The sequence below is a fragment of the Orcinus orca genome, chromosome 2 (genome assembly GCF_937001465.1).
Source record: "Orcinus orca chromosome 2, mOrcOrc1.1, whole genome shotgun sequence".
Taxonomy (NCBI): Eukaryota; Metazoa; Chordata; class Mammalia; order Artiodactyla; family Delphinidae; genus Orcinus; species Orcinus orca.
In genome coordinates, this window is record NC_064560.1 from 160,071,198 (window position 1) to 160,086,723 (window position 15,526).

Here is a 15,526-nt window from a genome sequence, read left to right on the forward strand (position 1 = left end):
AGAAAAGTCCATTACTCTGATCTTTGTTAGGCAAATAAAATATCAGTACAAAAAGTTAACAATAATAGTAGTAACTTTTTCTACTTTATTCCCTCATTTTGCCATCAAACTAGAGAAACATAATGGAAACAGATGTAATAAAATACTTTAAACATACACAGAGACCTTCAAAGATGACATCTTCTGGTCAACTAATCCATAAGTTTCATTTGCCATGAAACAGTCTCCTACATAAGGTAAAAATTTAAAAGGTAATCCAGGAGCCCTGAGCCCAGAGAGGAAATTGCTAGAAGACACTTTTGTAGATAAGACTCTTGCAGTGATTCCATTTTCTAGGTCCTTCTTTCACATCTTTTAAATGCAGCCCATCTGACTGTCAAGAGAAAAATGCCAACATTATTTTCTAGACGGTTAAGTAATTCTGTGGATGTTCTGAAAGGGAATATATGTTAAGCCTGGTGCTCTGTGTAGAGAGTAAAAGAGCACAGCATTTAACCCACACAGATGATCTTCTACTCTAATCAGCTTTGGCAGAACAATGAGAAATGAAGGATTTTATTGCCAAAGCCACGGCTAGCAACAATCTCTGGGACTTTTATTCCATGGGAGACAAAAGCAAACATGTTCTTCTAATGACTACCCTTCAGATTAGACTGATGGCATAAACTACGTTTATACTCATGAAGGATTTACCATTTTCCTGGGTTTAACAGCTGAATGTGATTCCTGTTTGCTAGTTCTAGCTACTAGGACCATATTCCATGCTGTGAAATTAACACAATGATGCTTAAGCCATTGTCACCTTGGTAGAGTAGGCCTGGCCAGGAAATGAACCAGTAGGGCCCAGTATTTAAGACTGGGTGGTCAGCCTCTCCTGCTAAACCTCCAGCAAATAGGCTCGTTTAGGATTAAAGGAAGACACGGCCATATGGAGAGAAAGACAGGCTTTGGGCACATGGTAGTTGAAGGAGGCACACAGAAAGATTTTCAAGGTATTGAATAATGAATGTCTTTGTGTGCTTTTTCTTTCTTCAATAAGCTTTCTGACTGGATCAAAACACAAAACTGTTCATTGGTTGGTTTGTATGTCATAATTAGCCACAAAATCTTAAGTCTGGGCCATACCTTCTTAAAATCCATCATTGTATTGGAATAGAAGGTAGACTGCTGTTGGTTCTCTCGTTTTTAAAGAATATATTTTAAAATTTTGACAGAGACCATAATGGCTAAAATATTTCTTGAACTAAAAAGATATATAAGACGAGGAAAAGGAATGATCTCTCACGGTAACTTCGTTCTGTTCAATAAAATATTATGTCCTTCCTGACCCTTATTATCACTAGATTTGATCTGCAGTTTGGTGAAATGATTCTGAAGGCAGGAGATAAAATATGACTACATGTGAAGTATGCCCATTGTGAAATGGGTGTAACTGCAATAAATTCTAAACATAAAAACCTATTACATTTGTACTTTTTCTTTTTTTCTTTTGATTTTTTAATTTTTGTCTGTGTTTTTTTTTTAAACTTCTTTATTGGAGTATAATTGCTTCACAATGTTGTGTTAGTTTCTGCTGTATAACAAAGGGAATGTATCAGCTGTATGTGTACATATATCCCCACATCCCCTCCTTCTTGCTCTCCCTCCCACCCTCCTTATCCCACCCTCCCTATCCCACCCCTCTAGGTGGTCACAAAGCACCGAGCTGATCTCCGTGTGCTATGCAGCCGCTTACCACTAGCTGTCTATTTTATATTTGGTAGCGTATATATATCAGTGCTACTCTCTCACTTCATCCCAGCTTACCCTTCCCCCTCCCCGTGTTCTCAAGTCCATTCTCTACTTTTCATTTGTTCAACACTGAACAACACTGTTCACCAGTTTGGGCAAAGAACTTGTAAGTAATGCTTGAATTATTTCCCCCCTTTGGCAACACAAGAAATAAGGAAGAATTTAAGGATTTTATCTTGTGAAACGGTAAGATAATTGCTCAGATTTAAGTTTATAGCTCAAACATACTTGGGGGAAATAGTACTCTATACTTCTAAGTTCTAAAACTCCTAACAATTTTATTTTCTTATTTGAAATATATGCTATAAATTTAGAATACAATTACAACGATCAAGGTTTTAATGTAGTTAGTATTATCTATCACATAGGCAGAAGATGGCTTTTAAAGAATTATTAATGTCAAATTCTTAGCTTTCAAATTGTGAGCTTAATTATAAGGTAGTCATGTTTCTTTTAATGGCTGTGTGTACTTTCATAAGAACTCAAAAGGTGACAATATGTAAATATTAATACATGGTCAAATATGCACGCCACTTAGGACATCAGGTTGAGAAGGATGGGAAATTTGGTGGTGATGTAAATTTAATTAGCTTTCATTAGATTCTAGAATTCTATTTTAAGTGAACTTAAAATAGATCAATTCACAGATTCTGTTCCTGAATTTATTAATTATTCTAAAGAGGAAAAACAATTGAGTAAAGAATATAATTTCAAATACTATAAGAAGAAAGTGGGAGGGAGGTAAGGCATCATTTTAAAAATGATGAAGAAGGAAGGGCCTGCAGAAGACAGAAGATTTCATCCAACCCCTATTGATGTATGGTAATCATAATTAACGCTTTCGTGATGGCATATCAGGAATATTATTGTTTTTAATGAAAGAAATATTAGTTCATGGAATTATGAGAAAAACCATAGATTTGAAGATGTGGATTTAGCATGGCATTTCTGTCAATCTTTCTCATCCATGGTGGCTCTTCCTTTAAAAAAAAAAAAAAGGGCTTCCCTGGTGGCGCAGTGGTTGAGAGTCCACCTGCCGATGCAAGGGACGTGGGTTCGTGCCCCGGTCCAGGAGGATTCCACGTGCCACGGAGCAGCTGGGCCCGTGGGCCGTGGCCGCTGGGCCTGCGCGTCCGGAGCCTGTGCTCCGCAGCGGGAGAGGCCACAGCAGTAAGAGGCCCACGTACCGCAAAAAAAAAAAAAAAAAGACACTGCAGAGAGTCCATCTGTACAGTCTAAAACCACAACATGTAATAAAAAATGATTCTAACCTATTGATATTTATCATAGTCTTTTTCTTAATTTTAGTAAGGAATAGCTCGTAATGTAAAGAAACATATATATTTGAAGTTCAGCAATTCTTTCATGTCAGTTTCTCCCATTAAATTATTTTAAATACTTTTTGAGATATGTACAATCTTGTTTAATAAAAGCTGTTTTTGTTCCCTACCTAGTTCTACAGATTCATTTTATATGGTATACAGATATTGGAAGATATTCAGCAAATACTAACATTAATTAACTCTAGGTGGTAGGACTTTGGGTGATTTGTGGCTTTCATTTGAAACTCTTTGTAGAAATGGAAATTTTCATAATGTGCATGTATTATTTTTAGAAAACAAGTAAGGCCATTATTCTATCCCCAAATTTTGAAATATTCCCTTATAAAGATTCTCTTGAAAATGAAAATACATTGTGAAAAAGGAGAATTTTATTTTTCAATGGAGTAATACCTATGTACATTTGGTATATTATCTGTACAATGAGAGTTTTGTTTCGTTAAAAAAAAAATCCCTAGATCCTCAGCTAAGCCAGTTTTCCCATCAGAACTCATTACAATCTGCAGAGAGGGAGTTTGTAAATGAAATTATTTATGCTGTAATGTTTGCACAAGTATTCTAATAATACTGAATCCAAGTAAAATGCTGTTTTTGATAAAAGGTGGGATTGGTCTGCCTTTATGTCTGTGTGATAAACTGTCTTTATTAAATGCCATTTTCAAAATACAAGCATTTCTTTCAATTCCTGTGGCTACAACAGACATTTCTTCTGTGTATTTGGGGAGGCTTGGCCATTTTGAACTAGCACCTTTGAGAACAGACTACCCTCAAGAGTGTTTCCACAGAGAACTGTAGGCCAGCATAAAATTTTCAAAATATTTTATTTTCTAACAAAATCAGAAACACGTAAGATTATATTCCTGGAAAGTGTTTCACCCTTCACTATTTTACAGGCAGGGGAACCTGTAAGTACAAAATGCTGCCACGTGCAGTAAAGTGGGAGCTGACCACTAGCCTCAGCCCCCCACATTGCCAAGTGTCCTGCCCATGAACTTGTCATGTACAGCGATATCTGGAAAACAGCAATCTCTGGAGCACAAGTGAAATGATATGGATAAGTGGTTCTAGTCAAACTTTGTTCCCCTGCCTTAGTACCATTTGGATTCAGGTAGTATAGTAAAGTGGTTAAAAGTGTAGGTTTGGGGATCAGACTGCTCTGCGTTTGGGACCCACCTAAGTCTTAGGGCAAATTACTGGCCATTTCAGCCTTAAAATCCTCAGTTTCGTCCTCTATAAAATGAGAGTAACACAATAATCTCAGGAAGATATGAGATTAAGATATGTAACAAGAGTTTAGGACAATGACCAACACATGGATAATACTGATGGAGAATTTTTTTTTTTTTTGCGGTATGCGGGCCTCTCACTGTTGTGGCCTCTCCCGTTGTGGAGCACAGGCTCCGGACACGCAGGCTCAGCGGCCATGGCCCACGGGCCCAGCCGCTCCATGGCGTGTGGGATCTTCCCGGACCGGGGCACAAACCCGTGTCCCCTGCATCGGCAGGTGGACTCTCAACCACTGCGCCACCAGGGAAGCCCTGATGGAGAATTTTTAATGATGAGTTGATGATAGGGATGATGACAACAATGGCATAAATTGGTCAAGATCACTGCCTCAACTGCTCAATTTTGCTTTGTCTTTAAAGAGGTAACCTGTGTGAAAATATCTTTGAAGGTGAAAGGAGAGTTCACTTTCTGTAACTCAGCATTAGTGAAAGAAGTAGTGAGCGTTGAGATAGGAAGAGTTCTGGATTCGCGGCCAGAGTCACCTTTTCATTACTCAACTTGCCACTTATCGAAAAACTCTGGGCAAGTCACTTAACCTCTTTGAGCCTCATGTTGTTCAAGAGTAAACTGAAAAGCTCAAATGAGAAGATGTTTGGCAAAATGAAAACTATGTAAATGTGACGGGTTATTAACACCCCCCATTACCTAGATAATTCACATTTTTAGAAAAACCATTGAGGAAGAAGCCATCTACTTCGGAGGCAGATGGTAAAACAGCAAGAATCAAGGGGCTCTGGGGTCAGACAGCCCTAGGCTTGAATCCAGCCTCTGGCATCACCAGCTGTGTGCCTTGGCAGAAGCCTCAGTTCATCACCTGTAAAATGGGATAATAAAACAACTCACACATCATAGGATTCATGAAGATTAAATGCAATGATGCGAGTAAATCACTCAGTAAAAGTGCCCAATAAATGTCAATATTTAATAATAATAATACTTAGTAATCTGAAGATTGCCACGTTTTATTAGCTTATTGTCTTATTTCATCTTCACTGAGTAGATTGGGCTTTGGTTTATTAACCAATTGGGTATGAGTATCATTTTTTTAAACTGGGAACAGAATGTGTGTAATGTAGTATAATGTGGACTTTAGTCTCTCTTTAAACATTCTTTTCTACAGCTAAAATCATATATATTAGTAAAATAAATATAAGGTTCCTTTTGCATGTATACTACAGTTTTTAGGATGCATTGTATTAGTTTCAGTACAGTCTTCATGACATATCCAATGGGCTGCAAATTTCTCCATGGAACTGTTTAACATGGAGAAAACAGAAACTCACTTTTATTCCCTTTTCCAAGCAAAACTTTCACTTCTTAATACCTTCAGAGGACATTATCAACAATGTTAATACTTACTTCTTTTAACTGCATTCACAGCTGCTCCTTGATCACACCCATTTCATCGTTTGTATACTAGACCTTGCTCTGCTGGTCTATGGATTGGGCTAAGAATTATTACACATGAGTGGCTTCAACCCTGATTATGTATTAAATTCACTTGAGGAGCTTTTGAAAAATACTGATGCTTGGCTCAACTGAATCAGAACCTCTAGGGGTGGGGCCCAGGCATCCTTCAAGGGTTTTTAACGCTTCCCAGGTGATACTAATATACAGCCAGTGTTAAGAACAACTGTTTTTGATAATGAGGGAACTAAAATGAAGATACACTGAAAATGCTAAACAAGAATCTTACTGTAGATTTTAGTTTAGGTGAAAGTTCTCCTAGTAGGGAGAAACAGGAATAATTTACTTATTATTTCTCTTTTATGCCTATAAACCCACCCACCCAGTTATTAGTTAATTTTCAGGATAATGGCTTTGTTCTATTTGACAAAAGGAAATCAATGGTACTGAACACTATCAAAGGTCACAGAGTAGGAAAGACCCTCAATGATCCTGAATCAATCTTCGTAAGCAGCTGTATAGTGGAAATGAAAACGATTGTCTTCAATGGACAAATTATGGCATTTTGTGTTATTTTCTGATTAGAAATGTCCACATTTTTTAACCTCCCCCCCAGTGAGAATGTCAACTGAGGCAAAACACATAGGACTGTGATGAAATAGTGTCTTACATCTTATACAAATAAGGCGGAAAATCTGCCACTTTTGGTACTTACTTTTGGTAAGAATAGAGGAAATCCATAAGCATAGTCTAAAAACCAAGTTTGTTATGTCCAACTAAACTTGGTATTCTTTCAAGCCATAGATGTATGCTGAGTGTGTATACGGAATAAACTGGCTGAGTCTAAACACATAACAAGAATGAAATGTTACCAAGAATTTTCACAGCTGCCTCCTGTATAAAACATATGCTAGTTCATGTAGTTGACATCATTCTCTAAAATTATGCCCCCTGAATGGCCATACATTTCTTATTTCCTGGCATTTAAATTTATTAGGTTCATTTACTTACTTTTGACAGTTGTATTTCCAATAGGCCCACATAATTTGAACTAGACTATTGTATTTTATGTCTTAGCCGCCCAACCAACAAATAAGAGACAGAGAAAATATGTTCTTAATTCTGAGGTTCATGTTTACTTTTTCTCTGCTTAAAAGATTTACCAAAGAAAAACTCCTTGGGGCATTAAAGATTAAAAGACATCCCATTCTTTCTATGATATAACATTACAAGAGGAAGATGCCAGGTTTAAAAAAAAAAATCAGCTCCTGCTCCAGTGTATTCTTGGCCCCCTGAGGGATGCTGCAACCCTGCAGGTTAAGTCAAACGCACCTTCTTCAGAACCATATTTGTTAAATATTAAAAGACACTTCATATTACAAACATCCAAGTTTACAACACGTAATTCTTTCAAAGTCTCTCTTTCTCCTAGTAATCTCACACTGAGCAAGATGAAGGAGAGAATTTTAATGTAACAAAGGAGAGATGGAGATGTGTGAAGTATGAGGCTGAATAAAAATGGCTGAAAAGCAATCCAAGCAAGGCTGGAGGGTGGCCACACCCAGTGCTAATATGGACTGTTTCAAAATAAATCTGTTATAGCAGAGGGCAACTGGCACTGTTTTTTAATTTCCCTCCATTTGTTCCACATATACCCATTATTAATAAACAGTAGTTACAGGTTACCCCAATGAAAGACAAAAAAACCCTGAAATATTTCAAAGTGAATCATCCTAATATGTGTCTACGCCATCATATTTTCAGGATTTCGAGAGCTATCCTGCATTTCCAGTTTCCTTTGTGTGACCACAAATAATAAGCCTAAAATGGGTGTGTCCCTCTTAAAAGGATGCACTACAGCCTTCTCAGCTAATGGTTCTACCAGGAGATTTCAACCTTTAGGCATAAATTAAATGCACTGGGATGCATGGAACAATAAGAAAGCATTTTAACTCCGGGAATAAGAAGAGATTAAACAAGTACTGAACGGTTAAAGGATCCCAAAAGAGCTCCAGGAGGAGGCAAAAGATGCATTTTTTAAAATACTAGCGTGACAACAAGAAAACAAAGGGGTGGGGGTGGGGGATTTTTTAAAAAAGACAGGACAAGGGGAAAACCCCACAAAAATCAAACACCATCCACTTTGATTTTTGACAGAACAAGTTTACTCCCCCCATCAGAAAGCTCTTGGGTATAAAGCATGCATAGGTCCCACAGGTGAAATGATGCACAATGGCCGAGTCTGGGTCCCGGCGCTCCCGTGCGCCGCAGGCATGCACAACTGAAATAAAGAGAATACCCTGACTTTTCCAGTTGCTCCAAACACAGTCCATCTTCGTGGAATCGGCGGTGGCCTGCATCGTGCGCGCTTTAGGGGCTCGCCGTTGCTGTCCTCGGGGGCGCTGAGCGAGCACTGAGGCGTCGGTGCCCCGGCTGCAGCGCTGCTCGCGGTGGCCGCGGCTGCAGACAGACTGAGGCTGAACCAGCCGGCGTGCGCCGCGAGGGGCGGGCGCGTCGCGGGCACCGCAGTCTCCGAGGCAGCGAATCAGCGCGGCGCGGTGCCGGGTCGGCCTGCGCGCTCGGGGATGCGGGCGCCGCTAGAGGCGAGAGCGTAGGCTCGCTGCCCGAGAGATGGTGAAGCCGGTTCTTACCCGGAAGGCACAAAAGCTGACCGGGGGGTGGGAAGTTTGGGAGAAAGAGGAGAAAGGGCCAAGGGTAGTGATGAGAGTACAACACTTCGGCAGTTTCTGGGACTTCCTGCCCGGCATGGCATGGTGCTTTTTCTAGAAATGTCTTAGAAACCCATGAAACTTGTTGGATAAGACATAGCTGATGGCAGTACAAATCTCAGGCTTTCAGCATCATGTCCCCTAATTGCCGCAGCGCTCACTCACCTTCCCCCCTCCACCCGCCCCCAATTCTTTACATTGGGGTCACACTTTAATTGCTTGACATCTTCCAAACAACTGACAGATTCTTTCCCTCTTTCGGAATAGGCCACGGCTATCCAAAACCTTGCTTGGCAAGCCGCAATCACTGCAAAGAAACCCTGAGGGTTCGTGTCCTCTCCTGTTAACCCCTCTTCTCCAGCTCTGTTTGTGGGTTGAATGAATAAATAATATCAGAATGTGGTGCGCCAGCAGGCTCCAGATCAAAGCCTTTGGACTCTGACACACGGAGTTATTAGCCACTGCAGTGACCCTCCAAGAGTGGTCAGTTGTGGGGACATCCAAACAGAACTCAGGGAAGCAAAGGGCATTCTTCCTCAACATCGTATTTGAGATTGAGTGCTGAGGGGTGATGGGCATGGGTGGTGTGTATAATTTGCGAGATAAAGTTGGTTTCCAAGCCTTGTGCGTCAAGGGCTTCAGGTGTCCCCAGTTACAATGCAAATGTTAATGGGAGGAGCAGAAAAATAGGTAGTAAGCTACTATTCAAATCTTAGCATGAAATACTTTATCGGATTATATTCCAAGGCAGTTGAGAGAATGGACAGGGGATAGGTATGTTTTGATGAGGAAAAGGTAGAAATAGCACAGAGAAAGGACTGGAATATAGGCATTTTCTAGGGAAAGAAAGTCCTGGTGGAGGGGACCCTTGAGGAGACAAGACATAGCATGAGGACAAAGGATGCCTTGGGGACCAAAGGGGTATATAGAAGGAAGAGTTCCCACTTCATTTGTTGTAGCATGGCCTTATCTGTTACACAGAATTTCTCTCTCCCTCATGGAGAAGTGGAGCCTCCACAATTCCTCTGCAGTTTACAGAGCCATTCCTTCCCATACCCAAATCTAAATCTGTACATCCTGTGCCAGCAAGAGCCTAATGACAGTAATCTCAAGGTTATGCTTGTGGACATGATTTATCTTTCATTTTATGAACGATATACACTTTAAAATATGATCTTTATGATCATGCGTGTTCTTTCTAGAATGAAAGCCTCCAGAGAAACCAGCTAAGCCTCTGCATATCTTTGTAAAACATGTGAAATTATTCTTAAGGAAGCTTAATAAAGAATGATTTCAGAAGGATGATTTGGCACTTTTGAGCATTTGAAGTCTCCTAAAAGAGTGGGCTTGTCGGAGCTCCCATGGGGCTGATGGGAAGGAAGAACAGTGACCACATTATTACACAGCACTTTTCAAACTGACCTGCTCTAGAGGTGCTAGTGACTTTTGTTATATTTATATTCCCTCCCCCCTCCTCCCTCTCCCTCCCCCCACCTCCCAATTTTTTCATCATCATGGTCATGTTTGGGAATTCAATCAACAAAATGATGAAATGACTGGTATGTGATGATGAATTCTCACTGCATGATGTGGGGCTGGGACAAACTGCAAATAGGTGGGGGACAAGACTCAGAAGGAGAGAGAAAGAGCTGCCAGGTGGGCTGTTCCTGTCCTGGCCACTTTTCAGTTGGAATCCTTTGGAACCTTGGCCACTAGGAGGCACTGACAGTCCAATGATAGCCACAGACATCAGCCTCAGTACAGAAGGTGTCCCAGGTATTTTCTTTTCTTTTTTTTTAACATCTTTATTGGAGTATATCTGCTTTACAATGTTGTGTCAGTTTCTGCTTTATAATAAAGTGAATCAGCTATACATATATCCCCATATATCCTCCCTCTTGCATCTCCCTCCCACCCTCCCCACCCCACCCCTCTAGGTGGTCACAAAGCACCGAGCTGATCTACCTGTGCTATGAGGCTGCTTCCCACTAGCTATCTATTTTAAATTTGGTAGTGTATATATGTCCATGCCACTCTCTCACTTCGTTCCAGCTTACCCTTCCCCCTCCCCATGTCCTCAAGTTCATTCTCTACGTCTGTGTCTTTATTCTTGTCCTGCCCCTAGGTTCTTCAGAACCACTTTTTTATTTTAGATTCCATATATATGTTAGCATATGGTATTTTTTTTTCTCTTTCTGACTTACTTCACTCTGTATGACAGACTCTAGGTCCATCCACCTCACTACGAATAACTCAATTTCATTTATTTTTATGGCTGAATAATATACCATTGTATATATGTGCCACATATTCTTTATCTATTCATCTGTCGATGGACACTTAGGTTGCTTCCATGTCCTGGCTATTGTAAATAGAGCTGCAATGAACATTGTGGTACATGACTCTTTTTGAATTATGGTTTTCTCAGGGTATATGCCCAGTAGTGGGATTGCTGGGTCGTATGGTAGTTCTTTTTAGTTTTTTAAGGAACCTCCATACTGTTCTCCATAGTGGCTGTATCAATTTACATTCCCACCAACAGTGCAAGAGGGTTCCTTTTTCTCCACACCCTCTCCAGCATTTATAGTTTGTAGACTTTTTGATGATGGCCATTCCGACTGGTGTGAGGTGATACCTCATTGTAGTTATGATTTGCATTTCTCTAATGATTAGTAATGTTGAGCATTCTTTCATGTGTTTGTTGGCAATCTTGGTATATCTTCTTTGGAGAAATGTCTATTTAGGTCTTCTGCCCATTTTTGGATTGGGCTGTTTGTTTTTTATATACTGAGTTGCATGAGCTGCTTGTAAATTTTGGAGGTTAATCCTTTGTCAGTTGCTTCATTTGCAAATGACCAAAGCAATCTTGAGAATGAAAAACAGAGCTGGAGGAATCAGGCTCCCAGACTTCAGACTATACTACAAAGCTACAGTAATCTAGACAGTATGGTACTGGCACAAATACAGAAATATAGATCAATGGAACAGGATAGAAAGCCCAGAGATAAACCCATGCACATATGGTCACCTTATTTTTGATAAAGGAGGCAAGAATATAGAATGGAGAAAAGACAGCCTCTTCAATAAGTGGTACTGGGAAAACTGGACAGCTACATGTGAAAGAATGAAATTAGAACACTCCCTAACACCTTACACAAAAATGAACTCAAAATGGATTAGAGACTTAAATGTCAACTATAAAACTCTTAGAGGAAAACATAGGAAGAACACTCTTTGACATAAATCACAGCAAGATCTTTTTTGATCCACCTCCTAGAGTAATGGAAATAAAACCAAAAATAAAGAAATGGGACCTAATGAAACTTAAAAGCTTTTGCAAAGCAAGGGAAACTACAAACAAGATGAAAAGACAACTCTCAGAATGGGAGAAAATATTTGCAAATGAATCAAAGGACAAAGGATTACTCTCCAAAATATATAAACAGCTCATGCAGCTCAATATTAAAAAACAAACAACCAAATCCAAAAATGGGCAGAAGACCTAAATAGACATTTCTCCAAAGAAGACATACAGATGGCCAAGAGGCACATGAAAAGCTGCTCAACATCACTAATTATTAGAGAAATGCAAATCAAAACTACAATAAGGTATCACCTCACACCAGTTAAAATGGGCATCATCAGAAAATCTACAAACAAAACATGCTGGAGAGGGTGTGGAGAAAAGGGAACCCTCCTGCACTGTTGGTGGGAATGTAAATTGATACAGCCACTACGGAGAACAGAATGGAGGTTCCTTAAAAAACTAAAAATAGAATTACCATATGACCCAGCAATCCCACTACTGGGCATATACCGACAGAAAACCATAACTCAAAAAGACACAGGCACCCCAATGTTCACTGCAGCACTATTTACAACAGCCTGGTCATGGAAGCAGCCTAAATGCCCATCGACAGATGAATGGGTAAAGAAGATGTGGTACATATATACAATGGAGTATTACACAGCCATAAAAAGGAATGAAATTGGGTCATTTGTAGAGACGTGGATGGATCTAGAGACTGTCATACAGAGTGAAATCAGTCAGAAAGAGAAAAACAAATATCATATATTAACGCATATATGTGGAACCTAGAAAATTGGTACAGATGAACCGGTTTGCAGGGCAGAAATTGAGACACAGATGTAGAGAACAAACGTATGGACACCAAGGAGGGAAAGTGGTGGGGCGGGGGGTGGTGTGATGAATTCGGAGATAGGGATTGACATGTATACACTGATGTGTATAAAATGGATGACTAATACGAACCTGCTGTATAAAAAAAAAAAACAACTGAAAGTCCCCAATTACAGAAAGATGGAAAATAAATATTTCAAATGCCTAAAAAACAAACAAAAAACCCAAAAATAAACAAATGGGACCTAGTGAAACTTAGAAGCTTTTGCACAGCAAAGGAAACCACAAACAAGACGAAAACCCAGGTATTTTCAGTGGTTGAGTATTCAGTGTTACTGGAGCCAGTGTGTGGCTCTGACAGTCAGTACTGGGCAGCAAGCTGGGAGCAGCACGTCCCTAGCAAGGAAGAGTAGGCACAGAGGCAAACTCTCCCTCAGGTGGAGCGTAGCTCTGTCAGAATTTTTGGGCCATGAGTTTTCACTGGCCACAAAATTGACCTTGGAATGTCAGCTTAGCTGAAAGACCACATGCTTTTCAGTCACGCTAAATCTGGAAAGAGAAGCTTGATGGCACCCGAAAAATCAATATAGCAGTTGGATAGTTGAAGACTGAGGAGGTAAGATGTCTGATGCCAGAAAGACACACACTAGTAAAATAAGAATTGGGGGCTTTTGATTAATGCACAGGTGATTAAGAGAAACAAAAATGACCTTATTAAAGGAAAATCAGGCAAAAGAGTATGAAGAACGACTGGGGATGTGGGTGTTAGACACACTTGTGTTACAAACTTTAGTTATATGGCTTCCAGCAAGTAAGTATCTCTGGACCTCTCCCTCATAATATACAAATGAGTTATAGCTTTAGATGTTTGTTTCTATGAAATAATAAGAATTTATTTCCCAAAGACATTGTAAATGGGTGCTTTCCTTGCACAAGTGCCCACAAAATATTAATTGAAAGCTCTTGGCAAGATCAAAATGATAGAATGGGTAGAAAAGATATGTAAATTGTCCTTAAGCAGTGAAAGAAAACAGAAAGCAAAATAAAGCTTACTAAAAGCAGGCAGGAACTGCCGCTGTCTTTAAACCAGGAGAGAACAGACTGGCTTTGTATGCAGCCAGCTTAGAACTTGGTTTAGGTACTGCCAGGAAAGGAAGTGATTTCTTTAGTTTTCAGGATGAAATCGTGCATTAGTCTGTACTAAGGAAAAGCAAAATAGCCAAGTTTTATAATCTCATCCCAGATCAAGATGAATGTTGAAGGCTGCTATGCCCAGAGTGGCTGTATTGTTTTTGCCTACTAAGCATCAGGATTTTTACTGATGAGACTCAATGGCACCTATATTGACACATTTATTTAAGAAATACTTACGGAGCACCTACTGTATTCTAAACACTGCTCTAAGCATAAAGCAAAGTTCCTACTTTTAAGAAGTTTACATGCTAGTGTGTATGGGAGGAGTAGATAATAATAAAAGAGGTAAATATATATTTCACTTGTGGAGAAGTGTACTGGGGAAAATAAAGCAGGTAAAAGAGGACAGAGAAGGGGCTGGAGTGGAAATTTGTTGTTTTATAATGAGAGTCAGTGAAGGGCTAATTTGTAAGGTAAAATTAGAGCAGACACCTAATGGAATAAAGGAGAAAGCCATTAAGATCTATGGAGGAAGAGCATTGACAGATGCACTGAGTTTTCAGGACAGAATGTATTATAATAGCCAGTAAACTATATCAAGCATCTTATAGAACTCCTTGGATTTTTTTAGGCTCTGAGAAGTATAGCAATTGGCAGAAAAGGCACAGAACCAAAAAAAAAAAAAAAAAACTTCATTATGATCAAAGAACACTAAGAACTCTGCTCTATGCCATATGGAATAAGGAAATTTAAAGGAACAACCAGTTTGTTACATAACCCACTGTACCAAAACAATGCATAAGTTGTCTTCAATTCAAATAAAAGATTAGCACTTTTTATTTTCACATGGTGTGTATTTGGTTGTTACAAGATCTCTATGAGGTAGATAGTGTTTACCTTCATCTTCTTGATTGATTCATTCATTCAATCTACAAAGGTTTATAGAGCCCATACTAAGTGCCTGTCTCTGTAAATACAAAGGGAACTGCCCACTGGGAATTTGAGTCTACTGGGGGGAAGATTTACACATAAATAGATAAATGCAATCAGTGGATTGTATGAACAGGAAAGAGTGGATACACAAAACAGAGAGTGTTTAGTGGCAGGTTTCAGGAAAGGCTTCTGAGAATAGGTGATAATTAAACTGAGTTATGAACAAGAAATGTATCACCAGTTTGAGTGATGGGCTTTCCTGGCTGACAGACGTGGAAACTTAATTACAGAAATGTATAGAGGCCAAACTGTGACAGGCCTGAGTAGTAATACTGTCAATAGATGAGGGAGACATTGCAGGGTTTCAAGGAGAGGAGTAACATGAGAAGTTGAATAATTTATCCAAATTTGGCTGAGAATTTTTCCAGAATTGATATAAGACATAAATTCTAGCCGTGAGCAAGACAAGTAAGAAATCAATACCCTGACCCACATCATAGTGAAACTGCAGGGCATCAAAAATAAGGAGAAATCTTCAAAGCAGACATAAATAAAAGATTACCTCAGAGAAACTGTAAGATGAACAGCAATCTTTTCATCAATAGAAGCCAGAAGACAATGAAATAATGTCCTCAAAGTAGTGAGGGAGAATAACCATCATCTAGAATTCTACATCCAGAAAGACTAATACAGGGATTTTCAAATATGAAAGAAATGAGAGAATTTACTAATGGCAGACTCTGCAGAAAAATCTATCAAAGATA

The 15,526-nt window shown here is 39.4% G+C and overlaps 1 protein-coding gene across 4 annotated transcripts in view; it reads right to left on the reverse strand.

Moving 5' to 3' along the window:
* Positions 1-15,526, reverse strand: part of RTN1 (reticulon 1) — a 413,685-nt gene that overhangs the window by 24,635 nt on the left and 373,524 nt on the right. Inside the window, exon 1 of one of the 4 annotated variants that reach the window (XM_004279292.4) lies at positions 8,125-8,454. The exons of the other annotated variants lie outside the window; for them this stretch is intronic. Within the exon in view, the coding sequence (XP_004279340.1) occupies positions 8,125-8,185 (61 nt within the window). The 5' untranslated portion in view covers positions 8,186-8,454. Of the gene's footprint in view, positions 1-8,124; positions 8,455-15,526 lie in introns of those variants that run through there. 4 annotated transcript variants of the gene reach the window in all.